At 33.8% G+C, this 22,085-nt stretch overlaps 1 protein-coding gene across 1 annotated transcript in view; it reads left to right on the top strand.

The window, feature by feature from the left end:
- Positions 1 to 19,718, top strand: part of MYOM1 (myomesin 1) — a 78,036-nt gene extending 58,318 nt beyond the window's left edge. Inside the window, exons 23-38 of the mRNA XM_015823190.1 lie at positions 723 to 879; positions 1,635 to 1,741; positions 2,203 to 2,247; positions 5,352 to 5,488; positions 6,701 to 6,845; positions 9,157 to 9,216; positions 9,324 to 9,391; positions 9,832 to 9,945; positions 11,734 to 11,821; positions 13,257 to 13,295; positions 13,383 to 13,488; positions 15,070 to 15,233; positions 16,736 to 16,772; positions 17,548 to 17,570; positions 18,174 to 18,229; positions 19,264 to 19,718. Of these exons, the coding sequence (XP_015678676.1) occupies positions 723 to 879; positions 1,635 to 1,741; positions 2,203 to 2,247; positions 5,352 to 5,488; positions 6,701 to 6,845; positions 9,157 to 9,216; positions 9,324 to 9,391; positions 9,832 to 9,945; positions 11,734 to 11,821; positions 13,257 to 13,295; positions 13,383 to 13,488; positions 15,070 to 15,233; positions 16,736 to 16,772; positions 17,548 to 17,570; positions 18,174 to 18,229; positions 19,264 to 19,560 (1,643 nt within the window). The 3' untranslated portion in view covers positions 19,561 to 19,718. The remainder of the gene's footprint in view (positions 1 to 722; positions 880 to 1,634; positions 1,742 to 2,202; positions 2,248 to 5,351; positions 5,489 to 6,700; positions 6,846 to 9,156; positions 9,217 to 9,323; positions 9,392 to 9,831; positions 9,946 to 11,733; positions 11,822 to 13,256; positions 13,296 to 13,382; positions 13,489 to 15,069; positions 15,234 to 16,735; positions 16,773 to 17,547; positions 17,571 to 18,173; positions 18,230 to 19,263) is intronic.
- The last annotated feature ends 2,367 nt before the right edge of the window (positions 19,719 to 22,085 follow it).

Raw genomic sequence — 22,085 nt, 5'->3', positions numbered from 1 at the left:
TATATCTGTGCTAAACATTCGTATGGTAGTTTTCCATGACTAGATTTCAATTTCTGATTTTCCATAAAGCTTCGGAACATTCACATAAAACATACAGTATGTGGAACGTTTATTAGCATATTTTGCTGTTTGATAGCCAAGATTTGTTTTCTTCAAAATCACTGAAAGTGGGATCACAGCAATGGTAAATAATAAGGGTGATAATGAATTGTCCTGAAAGATCCCACTCCTAATGCTAATAAGTCCATATTTTCATACCAACCACCAATTCTGTCTTCATTATTTTTTCTATAAACACTTTATTGTTTTTATTGACACCAGTTGTTTGCAAACATTTGATGATCCAACTATGTTGTAATGAATCAAGTACCTTTTTGTAATCAATCCATATCACATGTAAATTGGTTTTTTTGTTTTTTGCAATTCTGCAAAACCATTTTATCAATTAGAAGTTTATTTTTGTGCCTCTACTTGTCCTTTTATTTACTTTCTGTTTTATTGAAGGATGCTACTATCTTCCAAATAACATTGGTTGTTGTCTGTTATTATGCCTGTAAGCAATTTAAACTATTAAATTATGCATAGGTAGTCTACAGAGATTCATAGTCTAAGACTGATGAAACTTAATCATTCAATTAATTTCTTTCTTTCTTTCTTTCTTTCTCTCCCTTTCTCTTTCTTTCTTTCCCTCTTTCTTTCCTTCTTTTTTTTTCTCCTTTTAGGGACAAAAGAAATTGTGGCTGAAGTTGATGACAATGGAGTAATTTCACTGAATTTTGAATGTGATCAGGGGACATCAGACTCTCAATTCATTTGGTCCAAGAATTATGAACCAATTGATGATGACTCTCGATTAGCCATTGACACCAAAGGTGGAAAGTAAGGATTACTATAAAGTTTATTTTCCACTTGTATGTTAGGTATTATTTTATTTGTAAGTTTAATTCAGGTAATGGAATTTTAACTGTCATACCAAGAAAGCTTCCCCTCACCTCCTTTTCCCTGCACTATAAACCCCCCATTTCTGAAGAGTTGAGATGTATGCTGAGAAAAAAGAAATAAATCTACCAGCTTTACACATTCTGATTCAAAATATGGGATATAATTCAGTAGATTGGTAGAATGATTGGTCTAAATCTGTATTTTGTTTAAAGGATTCCTCTCAAACAAAAAATTAATGGGTTCCATCTATACTATGGCTATTTGTTTTTCTCTTTGTGGCTTACTGTATATTAGGTTCAGCTGGATCAGTGAGCAAAGACATCCATAGATCTTCTTATGCTTGCTGTTTCTGGTTATCAAGGTGTTTTTTAACATGAGGCTAGCTTTCAATTATTTGCTCGGTCTATTTGAAAAATAGACTGTAATGCCTGAGTTAGTATTTCCTCATGCACATGCCTATTAAACACAGCAATATTCCCCAGCCTAGTGCTTTCCAAGTATATTGGATTTTAACTTTTCTACTAGTAATTGTCAGGATGGGCCATGCTGGTGGAGAATTGGTGATTTGAAACCCAACATAACAACAGAGCACTGAGTTAGGAAAGGTAAACTATAGTAAATGTAAGTGGACTTTCTTTCACATTTGTTTGAAACCCTATCTCTTCTGTGAACAATTTTTTTTTGTCTTAAAGGTCAAAATCAATATTTAAAGATCTAAATGAAGAAGATTTAGGCATATATTCCTGTGCTGTAACTGACACAGATGGTGTCTCATCCAGCTATACAATAGATGAAGAAGGTAAGTCTTGATCTCTGTCTCTGATAATAAATATAAATCAAGATACATTTCAAAATAAACATAAGACTATGAACAACCATAAAAATAAAATGCGGGAATATTGATATATTTATATCCCGGCTGTTATTTTTATAAATAATTCAAGGTAGAGAGCATACTTAATACCCCTTCACCTCTTATTTTCCATACAACAATAAGCTTGTGAGGTAAGTTGGACTGTGAGAGAGTGACTGGCCCAATGACCCAGTCAATTTTCATACCTAAGGTGTGTGTCCTGATTTGTAGCCTGGTGTCTTAACCACTAGATCAAACTTGCTCTCCCTCACTCCCTCATTTTATCATCTTATCTATCTATCTAGCTATATAGCTATCTAGCCATCTAGCTATATAGCTATCATCTATCTCTGTATATATGCACCAAAATATGACTTTTCTTATCCTTATAATATATTGCTTTGCAGAAATGAAACGTCTGCTTGCACTCAGTCATGACCACAAGTTTCCTGGTAAGTAAAGAAAAATGAAGATAAATTCTCTACAGCATTTGTATTTCTGGACTATTTTAGCAAAATAATGTCAGGTCTCCTTTGCGCTGAGTTCAACTCCTGGTTACTGTAGGAAAGTGAAGTTCTTGGTGCTCTCTGGGCTTGTTTGCTCATGGCATTTCTTGACACTGATACTGTATAGAGGTAATTTGCCATTGCCTTTTTTGAGGATATATTTGCAACTTCCTAGTCTAGTCTACCGACCCAGTATATCCTGAATGTCTCCCAGGTACTTCCAAGTATTCAACAAGTCTAACCCTGCTTAGTTTTCCAAGGTCAATCGAGGTCAGCTAGGTACTGCCGCTTGCTGTGACTATCTTAGAACTGGCATTTGTAGATGGCAGTTTATAAAATAGTGAAATGAAAACCACTCCTGAGAGAAAAAGCGGAGGTCCTGTTGCTGACAGATTCTTATGTTATGAATGCCTCATCCCACAGACAGCAAAGCCTTTTCTATACCCTGGAGACTGGTACTTTGATTACTTTGATTATTCAGAATGCCTTCAGATGTTTTTAGCAAATATATTTAGATGTTCCAAAGAGCATTAAGAATCAACCTTCCTTGTCTTACTATTTTAAAATCATGTTTAATATATTTTTAATGTGCATCTTGTTTATTTTATGCTATATGGTAGAACAGGTTGCCAAACTTTCAGTAGTTTTAAATCTTTTCCATTCTAGTTCTGGATTTTAGCTTTTTTTCTGTTCTATTTTAGCCTAAAATATTCATAGCTAATTATATATAAGAGCTTAAAATTGCTGCAGTTCTGACAGTAAAAGACAAGCAATATAGCAAAGAGTCTTTTTTTATAGCATGGACTGATGTAAGTACTAGCACTTGTCGCTTTAAAATTTCTTGGATTTAGAAGCTATATGAGGTGATAGGATTGAATCATATTTCTTCTTTCACAAGTGAATTTCAGAATAGATGAAAAGTACTTTGTTTTCTTGCAATGAATTTTTCATGATCTCCCATTCTCCCCAGGGTTCTTATGCAAAGGAAAGAACATGTTACCATTTGCCATTGTAGTTTATATTCCTGTTCTAAAGGACCAAAAGGAACAGAAAACAAAATTAAGCAATGATCTGTCCTACTTTCTCAGTACCTTGGATTCTTTTGCAACAGAGTTATTGCAGCAGATTCCTTGGGCTGTGCTGCAGTTTCCAAGGAGATGTGATGCCAGACAGATTCTAAATTTGGGGACTGTTTATTCTGTTCTACTTCTGCAAAACACCACTCTTCTTATATCCCGCTGGGGAAGTAAAATAATATTGCAGATTAAGTTTTATACAACTTACAATGCTGGGCCGTAATGTAGTTAACTATAAAGTAAATAGATTTCATTATGTGTCAGACTAGATATATTTTAAAATTATCTTTAAGTATAGCTGGAATGTTTGAAAAAAATGAGCAAGGAGCACTTGTTTTGAGAATCAACAACTATAAGATTTTCTTCAAGAACAGAGGAACAGAGTTATTCAAATGGTGTATTGCAGGGGTCTTCAAACTTGGCCCTTTTATGACTTGTGGGCTTCAACTCCCAGAATTCCTCAGCCAGAGTGCCTGGCTGAGGAATTCTGGGAGTTGAAGTCCACAAGTCATAAAAGGGCCAAGTCTGAAGACCCCTGGTGTATTGGGAAGAGCCACAGATAATTGCTCCTGCACCAATTCCGTCCTCTGTCCCCATGCAAAGCTCATATTACATTTCCTACCAGAGAAAAGTAGTCATGATGTTTCCATGTCGTTTCTCAGGATTATTTTTGCCTAACAATGTTGCTTTAGAAAAAAGTCCCTCCTCAAAATAATGTGTTAGAACTGTGATAGTCCTTTGTAGTACCTGCCATTTTTAGCCCTGCTTAAAAGGAAGAGATGCAGAGAAACAATGGTCAGTAGAGTGAAAGAGAAGGAAGTAGCAGCTATGAATTCTGAAGACATAATCACTTGTATAGATCAGGGGTCCTCAACCTTGGCAACTTTAAGACTTATGGACTTTAACTCCCAGAATTCCTCAGATCAACAATAGCTATATAGATCAACAACAGCTGTTGATATTGCCATCCATAACATGGGCATCCAGAAAGAGGTGAACAATAGGAGAGAAATGGTAAAATGTGCACAATCCTGTTGTGATTTAAACAGAACTTTGGTTGTGACATTCCCATGCATGTTTCATCATCTCTATTAGCCTCTATATATTTTACCAGGCAGATAATTTGCACAGGAAAGCTCTGCAGTAGCAAATTCAGCAACATTATTATCGTTGTGAATAGAAAAAGGGGAAATGTATCTCAAAGGATTATTTGATTTAGCATGCTTGCAACAAATAAGAGTAAAAGCAACAAAATCATGATTGAAGGGCAATGTCACATCCTTTCATGTATCAATTATGGGTTTGCATGTCTAACTGGGAATCTTACAAACAATATATGAATAATATAGTTAACTTCACATATATCTCATATAGGTGAAATATACAATATACAGTATATTGTTTGCATGATGTATCTAGGTATAGGAAAAACATGCAAAGGCACACACATATTAGTTAGGGACTTATTACCACACAATCTTGTTAACTCTGTACCTACAGGATTGCAAAAATGATTCTGACACTAATAGCAAAAGCAAATCTCACATATCTAATAAAATTAGAGTAATTACACACAATACAGGGAAGAAATATCTGTTAATTCTGCAAAATGTGTTACTGCCATCTTTTACTAATAAAACAAGTCTTGACATCTTATTTTTGCAATATATAAATATATGGATTCAAAATAGTATAGTTTTTCCCCTTTTATCTGAATTACATTATATTGTATGTTCGAATCAAGCATCACCTATTTCAAGAACTATCTGCAGATAAATCAGTAGCAGATGAAGAAATTCTATCTCTTGAACAGAATGGATTATAGAAATTAAATCATTGCACTAAATAATATATACAGAAAACAAAAAATGCATACATTTTCAGATAGCCATTCAATAGGAAATTTGTCCATGCATATACAGTGTTTATGAACACAATGAAAATTCTTTTTGACATTATTTTTCTTTATTGCAGTTGTTCCTCTTAAGTCTGAATTGGCAGTTGAAATTTTGGATAAGGGACGGGTGCGATTCTGGCTACAAGCTGAGAAATTGTCTAGCAATGCCAAAGTCAACTTTATATTTAATGATAAGGAAATTTTCAATGGAGAGGTAAGCTAATGATTGCTCCTATCAGAAAATCATTGCTTGCTATTACTGAATTTTAAAATAAAAAATTCAAACATATTTCACCTGCCATATTACTTCTCAAACATTATTGTTTCAATCATTTCTAACAATAGAAATACTGGCATTATATACTTTTGTTCTTGCTATATTTTTATAGTTATGATGTGTGATAGGCTGGGTACAATACTAGAAGAACAGGATATAATTAAACTGTTATGGCATTAAATATAAATAAAATCAAAGAATACAAATATGTGAAAATATATCAGTTTGGATTATACTGTGACATTGTGAGCTGTATTTCTTTCACACTTTTTCCATCATTCACGATAGCGCCTTTGGATCCTCTATTGATACATTTATAAATCTAATTTGTGTGATACATTAATCCATTTAGTCTGTTATTGTACCTGAACAAGAAACACCTGATTTCCTATTCTGACCTCCATACCCAAAGCCAAGTACAAAGTGGAATTGTTCCCAACACAATTGAAAACTGCTATGCCCATTTCTTTTTCATCCCCTGCAATCACACAGGACAAATTCTGTGTTGATCCAAAAAGTTTAGGGGAAGTCAGCCTTACTCTAACTCATGAATAGTGACTATGATGCTGATTGGGCCACCATATATCTGGTTTTATTTTTAATTTTTGTGATGGGTAGCACTGCAAGAGTAGTTAGAGAAATGGTTAGGAGAGAGAGACTTTGAAAATGAGGGTAATAAGGATCATGCACTGTGGTTCATATACCCATGAATATCTGAATGAGTAACACAAATGCTGCCTTGCTACTGGATCAAATGCAGAATCTCCTGCTCCTCCTTCTGCATTTTAAATAGATTATTTTCATTTGTTTTCAATGTATTTCATGTCATGCTTATTTATTCAAACTTTTATTTGTAAGGGGAGTTGCTTTCAGGTTGATATGATAGCTGGTCTCTTAGTCCTATGCATACATGTGTTTATTTGCCAACTTGTTTTTCCTGAATTTCATTCAGGAAAAATTTGCACATATGTCCAAAGCCAAGTGAGTGTGATTATGAAATGGAGCAATTACGTTACATCTGAACTGTTAAAGCAAGAACATCCAATGTTAACATCTTGGAAATTGCTATCAAACTATTTGAAGACTTATAAAGGATTACACTTCCAGATTGGAAAAAGAAATTTATCTTTGTAATATTTGTTATTAAAGAAATACAAGATGAAGAGTGATCATAATTCTGGTATGATTGAAATGTTTATGGATAAACTTGATGATGTGGATGAAGGTACATATACCTTTCAACTTCAAGATGGAAAAGCAACCAATCAATCCAGTTTAGTGTTAATTGGTGATGGTAAGATCTTCTGATTTATTTTTCTTTTTTAAAAGACTGTAGCCTAAAGTTTAATAGTTGAAAATATTGAAATACTTGATAAACGTGGAATAATGTTGATGTCCTGTCTTTTCAGATCCTTTATTTTGTTAATTCATCCTGTGTTTAATTAGAAAAATAAATAAGAAAAATAATTATTGAAGTAATGTGTATAGTCTACAAGATTTAGTTTGTATTCTGAGTGATTCAGAAAACAGTCTGTTTTATCTCAAAGTGATTTAGAGCTACCTTCATCCAACCTCTTTTATTCTTTATTTTATTCAAGATCTGAATCTTGGTTCAAAAATACAACTCTCCCATTAACTGGCATTTAAGATCAAGAAGCAGCAATATCTTTATATTTGTTTTTTATAGAATTACATTAAATTTACAAGAATATTAAGTCCTTTTTAGCAAATTAAACTTCCAGAAATTGAGTGATTTGCTATAGAAGCCATTTTAAGGTTTAAAAAGAGGGAAAATATACCGTTTTTTAATTTCTTTTTGAACTTGCAAGCAAAGTTGACCTTTCTAAGAAGATCACATATGTCAAGTTTGAAATTAATAGATGCATAGGAAATTTTTTGGAGGGGCAGAGGCAATTGTTATGGAAATGGCATACATTTTAGAATTTACAAAAAAAAAAACTTATCAAAACACAAATTTAAGATGGAGAGTAGCGGTGGTTCTTGTATAATTCATGAATTTCAGACTGTAACCAATTTTCAACAGTGTGGACTGTTTTTTTATTTGGTTTTGTATGAAAATGATATATTTCATACATATGACTAACTTGAAAATTCACAGGTGAAGAATGTCTAGGGAGCTATGATCAATAAAAACAACTTGTTTCTTTAGTTTTTTCCTCATTTAGAAATAGTGCATTTAGGAAAGGGCTTATGCAATAGATGTATTGCAGAAGCGGAAAGAATTGGCCACCAAATATTTCCCACCCAACCGTATAACTTCTCAAATCTCAGAAATCTTTTTCCTCTTTTGTTCCTGAAAGTTAGAAAAAAATTACAGGAACATTAAATGTTATAACAGGCCCATTTGATATTATTTAATATTCTTCTTAAAAAGAATTGTGTTTGATAGGCCTGCTAAAATTTATTCATTGTAATAGTTATCCCAAATTTCTGCCAACACCATCATCATTTCAATGTCCCATCATATGTGTGATTTGTAGTATAGTTTTATATAAGGACTCTATAGCTGGAAGAGTTCAACTTCTTTTCATAAATCGTTGATGTCTATCCAAATCAGATTGACTTTAGTTGAATTCAAAAAACAATATATATGTGTTAATAATGATCCTAAAAATCTGTATAATAATGATGAATTTACTAATAAATATTTATAGAAAGAAATTCTATAAATGCTGAAAAACATATTTATAGGTTATGATCAAAAGATACTGTATTTATGTCCAGTTCCTCATTTTCAGTTGTATCTGTTCAAACAGCAGCTTCCTATGTTACAAAACAAGTTATGAACAGGAAATTTAAGAAAAGACAAAACATAATTGTGTAGTGTTTTCAGAGGAGGAAACATTTCAGTTGTACTTTTAAAATCATGTCCATCAGAATTTGGATTAGGTGCTGTATTGAAAACAATAACATAACTGCAAAATTTAAAAAAGATTCAAGGTGTACAGATAGTCTTCATTTAGCAACCACAACTGAGACCAGTAACTCAGTTATTAGGTGAAGCAGTCACTAAATGAAACTCTGCTTATGATACTTCAGTTTTCCTTTGCTTTACACACCTATGAAGTCATAAATGTGACAATTGCTATTTTAAAAAAAAAAACCCCTTTATTATCAAAGTATAACATGTATACAGTGAAATTGGCTGAGCCTCCCTCTGTGCCCCCCCTCACCACAAACTCACGGTGACTACAGACCCCCAACATATTTCACCCTGTGAACTAATTGCACATCACGCCGGCCTCACGAGTCTGTCATGCATAAAGTTATAAAGTTATAAAGTTATGTCCCATTCAGATTAAAGTTACCTTTTAATCACACTTACTAAATGAGAGACTTGCTAAAAGATTATTATCTCTATTTTAATTTCATCTGATGAATATGAAGAAGCCTGGTTAATTATACAGTGTAACTCTTTTAACTTAACAGAACATTATCTTTTCATAAAAATACAAATGCAGTAGTCTTTCATAAACTATATTGTTCTCTGTACTTATCTATACATTTGTGAAAGTGTTTTGACTTTATACAATTCAATCATTCAGTTGTTTTGATTTGGGTATATTTATTCTTTTCATTGCTAGTCTTCCAGAAGTTACAGAAAGAAACAGACTTTCAAAGGCAAGAATGGTTCAGGAAGCAAGGTAACATATTACATCATATGAAATGGAAAAAAAATATTTTCAACTTAATTCAGTTGCCTGGATTTATATTTTTTGAAGGTACTTATTTTCCACATTATTTCAAACAGGTCCACATTTTGTTGAGTATCTTGGATGGGAAGTTACCTCTGAATGCAATGTATTATTGAAATGCAAGGTAAAGAACAGCAAAGATTTTGGCCTTGTTACTGTTGTGAGGGGAAAGCATTCTTAATGATAAAATACATTTCAGGTATTCTACTGTCTTGAATTGCTTATTTTGAGACCTAATTACTTACCTACTTACCTGGGGTAAGTAATAACCACAGGTTCAGTCTTCACAAATATTATTTATACATTGTGTTGTTCCAGACCTGAAATGGCCTCTAAGTTTGAATACTGTAGCTCTTTGCTTCAGTATAAAAATATTGTTATTATTTGAGCTGTGATCTTTCCCTTTAGAAAAAAATATAACATGCTTTCTTGAGTAAAAATGCAAACACTGATTAAGCAAACTTGAATGTTTCTTCTTTACCCAATCCATAGTTTACTAAGACAATTATTCCCCACACAGATCATTGGAGTTTGTCATCAATACAAATAATACTTTCTTTCTAGGTTGCTAACATTAAAAAAGAAACACACATTATTTGGTACAAAGATGACAGAGAGATAATGGTTGATGAAAAGCATGATTTTAAGGATGGTGTATGTACTCTGCTGATAACAGAGGTGAGTGAGCTCTCTTGATAGCTGCTTTACAAGTGACAACATTTCCAAACTTGCAGTGGTTTTAGATAACAGATGATCTCTAGTTCCCTGCCATGCAACAAGATAAAGGAGGTTCATTCAGATGAGACACTGAGGACATATTAATTGAGGTCTGAATGGTACTTTGAAGACTTCAAAGTGTTGGCTATAGTATGGATTGTGTCTTTTTGTCTTCTGCTTCATATTGATCCATTTATTAGGCCAGCACTAAATGAAAATCTTGTACATGCATTTATTCCACGCACTATCACACTCTCAAAGCATCTTTTGCCCAACTGTTTCTTCGCCTTTGAATAATGAGACTGTTAGGGAATGGTGAGTTGGAGAAGAGTACAACTTTTCTACTACTTTATTCTCCTTTTCACACCATATCAAAATTTTATAGTGATATTAAATGGCTTTATTCCTTTAGGGTATCAGTTATAGTATGTATGAACTATTAACATTTCTTTGAAAATAAACCATATTATATTCTGTATCCATTAAGATAATTTATCAGAATAGAAACTATAAAATTATGTCAAAATATAAAGACTTGAAATCTGGGGATAGCACAAAAATCTAAGAAAATCAAGCAAAAATGAAGTATAAGAAGTATATACCCTTTGAAGCTACTGGATGGGCAGTAGTTCCATTTGCAGAAACTCTTGTATTATCCTACAATCTAAGTAATGAGCTACAGGCAAACAGATTGTTCAAGAGAAACAATAGTTTGATAGCTCTTCACTTCCTGATTACAGAAAATATATATTCATTTATTTATTTACAGATGGTCAGACAAACTTTATGTAAAATAAAGTTCTGAAGGAGGGTGCAAGTAATTTTTATTTCTTCCATTTAGTGTGGAGTTAGTTGGATTTTATTTCACTGCTCTTGTTGCTGCAGGTCCTGCAATTGCTCAGCGGTTTTTGCTCCCACTCCTAAATGTTGCAGATTCATTAACAATTTCACTAGTGGAGTCTGTGGCCCATTGTGAAAAAAAACCAAGATGAGATGATAGCTAACTTGTCCTATCAAAGCCCTACATTTTTATGTGTACCACACAAAAGCGGGTGCAGGCTTTGAATATATAGTCATGGCTGCCATCTTTGACAATTTTTTGACCACCACCTCCTTGTGGATATACTTGCAAAGTTAATGTTTAATATTAAGAATGATACATAGTAAACTTCAAAGGAAGGTCAACAAATAACTATAGGAGAAAGTCTCTATGTTCATATCTAGGACTCATTCAATAGGAGCTAAAGCCCTGAACTTTAGATTCAAGTTTCAAAGGAAGGGTTTACATGTACATGAAGATTCCCATTGCATATAGTTGCACTATAGAGACTACGGAGACCATAAAGTATCACAAGTTATGTTTGTTATGACCATATGAATAGTTTTGTGTTTTAACACATTCTTGTTTCCCTCTAGAAAAATATAGAAAGCTCTATCTGTTTGTTTAATACACATCATATGCCATTAATTCCTGTAGCTTTTCAGCAAATTAACAATAAATATGGTACAAATAAAAGCTAGAAGATTAATTTCTGATTTCCATGTTCAGGCTTTTATACATAATGTCACTTTTACAAAGAACAACACATTTTCTTTTATTTAAGTTTCAGTATTCCTTTTAAACTTGTCAGCTCTTTCTCTTTTGCCCTGATCTCTCAGTCTCAAGATTCCAGACCTTCATACTGTAGAAATTACTTGCAGGAAATACAAATGTTTTTAATATTTTGATGAATATTATTTTGTTCACAGTTTTCTAAGAAGGATGCTGGTATATATGAAGTGATTCTGAAAGATGAAAGAGGAAAGGACAAAAGTATATTGAAGCTTATGGAAACAGGTAAGAGTGCTCTGAAAACTATTTTAGGCTAATCCTGCAAATGCACACTTGGATATAACCCTCACTGACCTATTCCCTGCTTAGTGGGAAATTTTCTGGATATCACTACTGTATTCTATTTCAATCTAGATAATGCAGCAGTTCTGAGTGATGGAATAAGAAGAATAGATTATCTCTGTTCCAAAGTCCTGATGCTTCATGATAGCTAGAGTTAAGACTGTGGGATTAGCATAGATGTACCTATTAAAAGAGTTTGTCTTTCATATCTAAACCCATTAGCCACTGAATAGACTGTGATTACCAGAATTGCTTTGTGTGGATTAATGACCACTTAATATAAGAAGAATGTTATTGTCTCAGCAAAATACTTTGTGTTTGGAATTCTGTTACAATAGTAGGAAAATAATGCTGATGCCACCAGTGGCTTCAAGAAATAGTCTAGATCTGGGGTGTTAAACTGCCGGCCCACGGGCCGGATGCATCATAATGAAACCGCACCCACCCCATTGCCGGCAATGGGGAAAAAGCTCCGATCAGTTGCGCAACGTCACGTGACATCCAAGTTTGACATGTCTGGTCTAGATAATCTGTATTTTGAGGAGGATATTCAGATTTAAATCTATGAATGCAATAGGTACCACTAGCAGTATCAACCCAGTTTACAATATTACAGAGGATCTTTCATCATAGTCCTAAAACTTCATAATCATGTCACAGAACTATTTTCCCAAGTAGTTATTTGCAAAATTGAATGAGATTTCAATTTAATTTAACATTCAGTATTAGTTAACATAGTATAGAATAGTGTTTTCAAGCCAGGCAACGTTAAGAAGTATGGAAGATCCCAGATTTCTGGGATATGGGCTTTAGTTGAAAAGTTTCCTGAAATTCCAATTGGTGTAAAATAAAATAGCTAAACTGCTGGAAGCTTCAAGTTATAAAGACCATGTAATGCCTAAACTGCACACTCTGTGTTGGCTATCAATTTTCTGAGCACAATTCAAAGTGTTCACCTGGACCTTTAAAGCCACTAGCAGACAGAGGCCTTGCTCTCTACATGTACATCACTGGCCTTTCTCACTATAAATCCATCTAGCTATTTATATCAGCCGCAGCAGCCACAACAATTTTAATTCTGATGTTGATTTATTTTATATCTTGCTTTCAAAGTCAACCTAGATTAATGAAGAAACAGAAAGGGGAGAGGGGAATAAATAAAAGATTTTAAAAAGATTTGATGTCAAATAAAAATAGAGGAATTTAAATGCTATTAAAGCAAGTCTGGAATTGATCAAACATATGTAATGTATTTCAAAAACAAATTTAAATTTCCTATCTGCTCCATCTCAGTAAATGGACCTCAGGGCAAAATTTAGCCATAACCAGGAATATATTATCTGGAGCACTGAGTATTTCTCTGGATTTGTTTCCACAGCTTTTAGAGATTTGATGACGGAAGTATGCAGAAAGATTGGTGAGTATTAATTCCTCCTTCTAATGAATGACTCATTTGTACACTGTAGGAATGACTGAGTCTTTAAAAACATGTGTTGTATTTCAGCTTTATCTGCAACTAATCTGAAAATTCAGAGTACAGCAGAGGGCATCAGATTGTATTCCTCTGTTAACTACTACTTGGACGATCTGAGAGTGAGTTGGTCACACAAGTAAGTGAAGAAATCTTGCCAGTATTGCTCACCTCATTCAACAGGAATAACTCTATACACGTTGAAATGTAGGACATATTTATACTGTTTCATTTTCAGGTTCTAATAACGGGGGACAGAAAACTTAGAGTTTGGGAGAGGTATAAAAATACTGTGGACCTCTTGGTTCAAAACACTTCACTTGACACAGGGCATATTACTTCTGGTAGTATCTTTGCCTTTTTTTGCTACAATCCTTCTCTTCTGCTGTCTCCAGGTACTGCCATATCCACTGTCCAAAACGTTTTGTCTTCTTATGGACCATTATTAAATCTGCCATGTTATATGGCAAATGGCTGCCTGCTTGAATTCTAAAATCACACAGCACTTTAGCATCTCCATTTTCTATTCCTTTCTCTATTTTATGGTTCCACCAGTTCTTGCTTGCAGGCAAATGATATTTCTTGCATATGTTCCAATGCACCTTTGGTGCTACTGTGTCATGCTGTTGTTTGTAGTCAGTCTGTGCAACCTTCTTGCAGCAGCTAATCAGATGGTCCACTGTTACGTCAGCTTTTTTGCAGAGTTGGCACTTGCTATATGTTGCTGTCTTCTCAATTCTGGCTTTGTAGCAACAAATAGCATAGTTCTCATCCTACAAATCCTCTAGTGATGCATCTCATAATTCTGGAAAATTAAACTGTGAGGTAATAAAATGCTACAACCACTTTCTTACGAGGAAACTGCTGCATATTTTCACATGCATAAGAAGCATAAAAACTGAGGTACATATCACTCAAAGACAACCAATTGTTGATAAGGGTGACACTCCTGAAATACCTCAGTTCTTGGGGAAGTTGAGCAAATCTATTTCATATATGCATATGTATTTAACACATTTTTAAACTTTAACAATATCCTTCATTCTTCTAATTTGGAACTGGGCAATAACCTTCATTCTTCTAATTTGGAACTGCAAGCATGGAGGACTAACTCTTTCTCTATGTGTTGCAGTCCTAATGACTAGTTTGTCTCAGTAACTGTTCTGGAAAAGTTGCAAATTCTCAGTGTGATGTAAATGAGGGAAGGTTTAAGAGAAACTTTCATGGAAAAACATAAAAAGAATTCTTTACATGATCTACAATTTCTTTAAGATCTAACAATATCGCTACAATAATCTAAAAAGCTACTTTTAATTATCATTTTTACTTAAATGTTCATGGTACTGCAGTATAGTAGAAGCTGAAATTCAAGTACACTTGGAAAAATTCTTTTGGAACATAATGAAGTGAAACAAAGTATATCTAGAACAGAAATCTTCAATTGTCACACAACTGTAAATCATCTATTCAAATTCCCAATGCATGCAAAATTATTATCTATATTATCTATGTAATAAAACTTGTAATAAATTATATTTATATATTAGTTTTAGAGTCTTTGACGCTCTCTTAGCTTGGTGGTTTTCACGCAGACCCCTTATTTCAACCCTGAGCTACAAATTTTCTTCATTATTGGTACATTTATTTTAATTATATAAATGCATAAATTATATAAATGTATTATTTATATATAAAGTCTCTATTGCATTTTTATTTTTAGTGAAGTCAAAATTAAGTACACAGAAAGAGTTAAGACTGGTGTTACAGTAAACCAAATCTGGTTGCAAATTAATGAACCAACTACAAATGATAAGGGCAAATATATACTGGAGCTGTTTGATGGTAAAACTGCACATACAAAAATGGTGGACCTTTCTGGACAAGGTAAATTATTACATTTTAATTAGTGATATGAAATAACTAAGTTTAAATTAGAGATATACAGTGTATAACATTCTAGGAATACAGTGTTCAAGGAGACTCCAGCAGCTTCCTTTTTATTACAAACCATAGTGATCTGGTCATTGTGGGAATGGTCTGAAGACTTCCTGGACAAAATCATCTACAATAAGAAGTTGTTCTGGTATTCCAAATGTATATTGTTCAAAACACCAAAACGTGTTCCCTGTTGCAGGGGATTTCCTCTCAGAGGCTTTTATTACTAGATCAACATAATTCAGGGAGGGGGAAGTTCACCAGAATGTTCTGTTACTGAAATGATTTTATGTAGCTGCTAGTGCCATTCACAAATTACCACAGAAACTGAGAAACCTAGAAGTCTTAGTGATAGCATCTCTTGCTCTTCCAGTTATATGATTTTATAATAACTTTCAGCTACTTAGAAAGATTTGAGAAGCTAGCCAGGGTCTTCATAATTTAAGTTTTGAACTGTAAGATGATCTCAGTAAATGTTGGTCCTCAAGTGACAATTCCAGATTCATGAAGAACTGCTGAGTTTGTGGCTGACAGTTTGCATCTTACATTTAAATTTAACATCTTAGTTTACTATTTTTAATGTCATGTTAAACATCAGTATGCAAACATATTAAATCAAGTGATTAGAATATGTGCAAATTTACTTTTAGATTCACTCCATTTAACATAACTGAAACAGAGTTATTGATAGCAGTCTTATCTTTGAATACCAGTGTCATTAGTTTGTACATAACAAATAGATTAAGAATACTTCCTTAGATGTTTCCCACAAAGATTTATCTCACAAATTCCTTTAAGACTAATTATGCATATTAATTGTACTGAATACTGTATGTGAATGAAACAGAAAAGAGATTATGCCTCACATATCGATTTATTTTCATGTTTTGATCATCTCTGTGTACCAGTTCAATGTACAAACTCAATACTTATGTACTTTGCAATGAGTTAAACAGAATATATGAAACATATGAGCGTATCTTGCAGATCTAACTTCTACATACCGGTATTTGCTCAGAAATAAGTCTTAGTGACTTGTGTGCATTGGAATGCAGTTTGTAAACCATAAAGTTAATGTCACATGGAGTTTAACCATTGTCTAATAGAGCATTTATTTCTTCTTGTTAAAGTAAAAATACATTCTGATAGTTTATTTGTCTACTTGCACACTGCTTGATTTTTAGCAGTTCCTAGTGCCAAACATCTATTATTAAAAAAAAAACAACTACCAGCTTTAGAGGGTACCACTATCCTAGAACTCTTTAGAATATGGTATAGTATATGATATAGTTTTCCATATATAATTAATAAGACAATATAGGAACGTAATAGTTTGTATAGCATGACTTTCTCAATGTTCCAACATATTACACAAAAAGCTAAATAAAGTAATAGCATAAATTGACTTCATAAAGGATACTAGCAATATAACCCCTTTCTTTTTTATTAAGCATTTGATGAAGCCTTTGCTGAATTCCAAAGATTAAAGTAAGTATATAGTTTAACTTAAGTAAATTCTGCTGTTTTAATTAGGCCTACCACAGGGGTGTCAAACTGCCGGCCTGCAGGCTGGACGTGTCATTCGGAAGCCGCACCCACCCCATTGCCGGCAATGGCAAAACCGTCCTGATACGTTGCGCGACGTCATGTGACATCACAAGTTTGACATGTCTGGCCTACCATATCTGGACTGCAAAACTTTGACAATATAGAGTTTTCCACATCTCTGTTTTAATCTACAAATGCCTACAATCCAGATCTGGTAACCCTAAACTAGATTAATTATCAATTTGGAAAACTTTGTTCTAATAATAGGACAATTTCAATATTTTGGGATTTTAAGCACTATCTGCTTTAACTGAAGTAGTAGAAAACATAGTGGGATTTTTTCTCTTTTCCTTTTTTCCAAATAGTAGTTAAACTACTATTTGCTACTAACTGACTGAATAGTTAATTGAAGGGAAATCTACATCCAGACCAAATGGAAGATAACTTTTCCCTCCGCAATCCAACGTATGACAAAAAAATCTATCTTTATATAGCTGTTATCAATATATATTCAAAAGGTGAAAGTCTAGTGCTTTGTTTATTGAAAATAGTTTTATCATTAGTTTGAAGGCTGATGCTGAGCTATCGTAGAAAAAAATAATTAACAAAGTGAGCTATTATATAAAAATATTTTCTTTAGCTGTTTAGAGCTGCTCATAATATAGCTTTTCCTTACTATAAAACTGAGATTTCTTTCTGCCTTTCTCAATTACAGAACAGCTGCCGTTGCAGAAAAAAGTAAGTGAACTCTTTTTTATTTGGTGCCTGTTTTGTCAATAGGATGGAATGCTTCCTATTTATTTCTAGTGATAGGGTTTTTCATAACATTTGCCTCATAGAGGGTTTTTGTTGTAAAATTTATTATTTTAATCAGTCCACTCAAGCATTTACAAATATATAAGTTGACTCATAGAGGAGTAGGGAGTAAAAAGGTAATGCATACAAGTTTAAAGTAATCTAATGGCCCTAGTGCAATATTATTTAATCAATTTCAACAACCCCAACCTTTTTTCCTCCTGATCAACAATTTGGAATGAGATTTGCACTTGTTAATTAACCTTGAGTGTCTATTACGGCCATTATTCCTGACCACTCCATGTGATAAACAACATGTGACTCATAACAGCAATTTTATCACTGTTATTATGTTTAGGCAGAATAGGGCAGAAATGCTAGGAGCCACTATCTGATTATATGACGCATTGGCAGCTTGCAAAACAAATAAGACACTATTCTTCTACCTGCCAGATAGAACATTGATTACAGGGAAAATAAAATCATAGACACAGATTAACTTGCAAGAAATGTTACATTTTTATTTTTGATTATTTATTTTTGCAGATCGTGCTCGGGTACTTGGAGGTCTGCCAGATGTTGTCACTATTCAGGAAGGCAAGGTATAAAAAAAATAGTTGCAATATTTAAAAAAGTAATTCTGCTGCTTTCTTAATTCTCAGAGAAGAGCAGTTTCCCATTTTTCCGAAAGCCCTGACTTTGATAAAGAAATAGATTTCCTATTCATATTTTATATGGAGAACATAATTTCAATTTGTTAGGCAGCCAGCTTCATGTATTTAGGGCACTTCCACTTCTTAAAGAGAATATGAAAGAGTGAAGAGTCCTTGTTTAGTGATTGCAATTGGTTCCAGTGAAATGGTTGTTAAGCAAACTACATGTGAGACAGAGAGACTGCAAAGATCACTGGATGCTGCCCTTTTATTCAGATAAAATTCCACTCTACAGTGTCCTGTATTGTCCTCCCCCCTCCTTTTATTTTGGTTCCCTTGCAGGGCAAAAAGTTTGCCTAAAACCTCTTGAGCTGTTTCTCTCTGTAGCACAGAACTTCTCTAAAAAGTGCTAAACACACGTTAACAAACTCAGCTGTATGACCTTAAATAGTTGACCTGGCTCAAAATTATTTTCAGCAATATGTTTCGAAAATTAGTCAACTAAGCCATAATATATTTGTCACGGATATATTTTCTCATAAAACTTTCTAGAATTAATGTGGTTTGGAAAATATATATAATTTTAAATTAAAAGTTAACCTATCAAGCATACAATTATTATCACAATCTAGAAAAAGTTGTTTCATGTAGTTTAAACATATTATTTAAATTGAAAGCCTGTTTTGCAATCATTTTGTGACTGGCATTGTAAGTGTAACTTTCTTTGAGCATAAACAAGGGTGGTTGCCTATTAACTGACTAATTATCCAAGTATTTCCAGTGATTACATTTATGCTAAAACAAGTATATAGTTTCTAATTACTACAAGAAAGAGAAAATAATCGAACAAAAAAGTTTTTAGTACAGCAATAATAGTGGAAAGGAAGAGGAGGAGGGGGAGGAGGAGATAATAGTAGAACTATAGTAGTGTTTATTGAGTTCTTAATATTTATTTATATTTGCATCTTTTGTGTTTCCTGCAGGCACTTAATCTTACGTGCAGTGTCTGGGGAAATCCTGCCCCTGAGATTTCATGGCTCAAGAATGAAAAACTTCTAAAAGCAGATGCCAATGTCATTTTGAAATATGAATCAGGAAAGCAAGCCTGCTTCACTATTACAGCTGTCAATACGATCGATTCGGGCAAATACAGCCTTGTAGTAAAAAACCAGTATGGCACAGAGACGAGTGATTTCACTGTCAGCGTGTTTATACCTGAGGAAGGGGTTGAAATCCCACAGCCGGAATATGGTAAAAGAGATAAGAAAAAGAAAGCATGAACCATAGTTTAAGGGCACATGTTTCTCCCTCCCTTAATAATGTGTGTGTAAACTACAGGTAGTTCTTGATTTATGACCACAATTGGGACCAGAATTTCTGTTGCTAGGCGATAATGGTCATTAAGTGAGTCATCACATGACCAGACCTAATTTTACAACCATTTTTACCATGGTCGTTAAACGAATCACAAGATCAAGTGAACCATGTGGGGTTTTTTTAAGCAAATCTGGTTTCCTCAATTGACCTTGCTTGTTGAAAGCTGGCTGGGAAGATCGTAAATTACGATCATGTGACTGCAACGCAAACTGCAGGTGATGTGACAGTCCATTGAAACTCCTGTCAACATTCAGTGAAAAAGACACCGGTAACATTGAAGCTAGACATCAATTTCTTTACCAACATTCAACTCTTGATGGACACAAAATGGACATATATTCAACGTGGACCTAAGAAGGTAATTAAAGTTAACTCTATAATTTTGAACTTAATATAATCTGTTTTCATCAACATGTAGAGAAGGTGGTTCTTCCCATTCTGACCATTCAAAAGCTTTTTATTTTTTTTCCCTCTTACCTGTCCATAATGAAGCAAAACCATCAGTGAGTGCATGTGACAGATAGTTTGGCTATTCTCCTAGGTCCAGGTGTTTGTGAGTAAAAAATATACTACATATAAATCTACAAAGAAATGAAAGAATAACAATGGTTAACTGTAGTGATACTCTACTAATTAGAAATTGTTATACTGGTAATCTCTGAATTTACTATAGCATAGTAGTAGAAAATGAGTATTAATTATATTAATACTGTTGTCAGCAGAAACTTCAGTTCTGGATACTCCTTGTTATTCACAAATAAATATAGAAAACGTATTTCTTTCACCATGTGGGTATGGGCTTGTCTTTATTATTTGTTCACTTCTTGATAGTTTATTGTTCTTTTCACTGAACATCAGTGTTCTTCTAAGTTTATTTTTCTTGTGATAACCTTTTTTCCAGTTTTCACTACAGCAATTATAAAGGAAATTCTGATATTTTATTTTTCTACTAACTTCTGGATCTTTGGTCTCCACTATAAATCTACTTAAACATTCCAATGACTTTAAGCTTGTTAATATTTTTAAGTGGAACAGAAAGCTTTTGGGTATTCTTGTCAAGGGACAAAGGTGCAACAATTTCTCATTCTTTATTGAGGGAAAAAAGTAAACCTGACTGATCCACCCATTCCTCTGAGCAAAATGGATGAAGATGGCTATATTTTCATTCCCAGTGGTTGGAATGATGCAGTGATTTTTTTTCTTCTGTTGCAAAAACATGGATCACCATTAGAATGTAATAAAGAAAACTATTTGCTATATTCTAGCAATCATTTGCCCAAAAAATGTCTTATATATATAGATAATAAGGCACACTGCGGCTGTACTTAAGCAGTTCTGTCAGTTCCAGTTACTATTGTTAGGCAAATGATTTGAATTCAACCTCCTGTGGGCTTCCCTTCTGATTTTGTTTGTCAGAAGCCAGCAATAAAAATCACAAATGGCAATCACTTGTCCACAGACACTGCAATTGAGAGCAAGTTGCCAAATGTCTGACTTGCAATCATGTGACTGCAGTGACCCTGTGATGGTCACAACTATGTAAGTTCCCTTCATTCAGTACTATCATAACTTCAAATGGTTACTTAAGGAGTGAATGTTACATGTATATATGAGTGTGGGTGTTGAGTAGAGCTTTGTATGTATGTACATTTATTATGTACATATTTGTATGTGTGAATTGTGGAGAATGTTCTGTCTCTCTTTCTGAATGCAAACACGAAGATGTATTTCTGAACTGAATGAATAGAACTCCTGAATTATTATACAACCCTCGCAGTGAGATGGGTGACAAACAAATTTAACAAAATAATAAATAAATAATCTATTATCTGATTTCCATTATTATTTGCTTAACAAAAATGCAAGGACTAAAATAATGGCTAAGTAAATAGTACCATCTTCTTGTTAAATCTAAACAACTAGAGTTTTATTATTTGTTTATTTATTTTTGTACACTGTTCGGACCGGGACATTTATCAGCATAATAAGTGTTAGCTAAATCACTTCAGTTAAATGTTTTTGTTAGCACAAAATTTAAAGAATGTAATACTTGCAATTTATCACTTGAAGTGCATATTTAAAAAGCCAAATATTTTGATTCCTCTTTATATGCATACCAATCCTGTCCCCTGCAAAAGATATAGACTGCTACAGGCAACAACACAAGTTGTCCTTGACTGGAGTTGGAAGAAATATTGAGGCTATAGTCTAGACTGGGGGGTTTAACAAACATGCCCTTGACGTGATGACCCGTTGCCTGGAGGCCGTAAGGGTCTGGATGGGGAGGAACAGACTCAGGCTCAACCCTTCCAAGACCGAGTGGCTGTGGCTGCCGGCGCCGCGGCATAGTCAGCTGACTCCATCGCTGACTATAGGGGGCGAAATTCTGGCCCCCTCGGAGAGGGTGCGCAATCTGGGGGTCCTCCTG

The sequence above is a fragment of the Protobothrops mucrosquamatus genome, unplaced genomic scaffold, assembly GCF_001527695.2.
Source record: "Protobothrops mucrosquamatus isolate PMUCROS unplaced genomic scaffold, P.Mucros_1.0 scaffold1795, whole genome shotgun sequence".
Taxonomy (NCBI): Eukaryota; Metazoa; Chordata; class Lepidosauria; order Squamata; family Viperidae; genus Protobothrops; species Protobothrops mucrosquamatus.
This window is presented reverse-complemented; position numbering and strand designations above follow the sequence as displayed.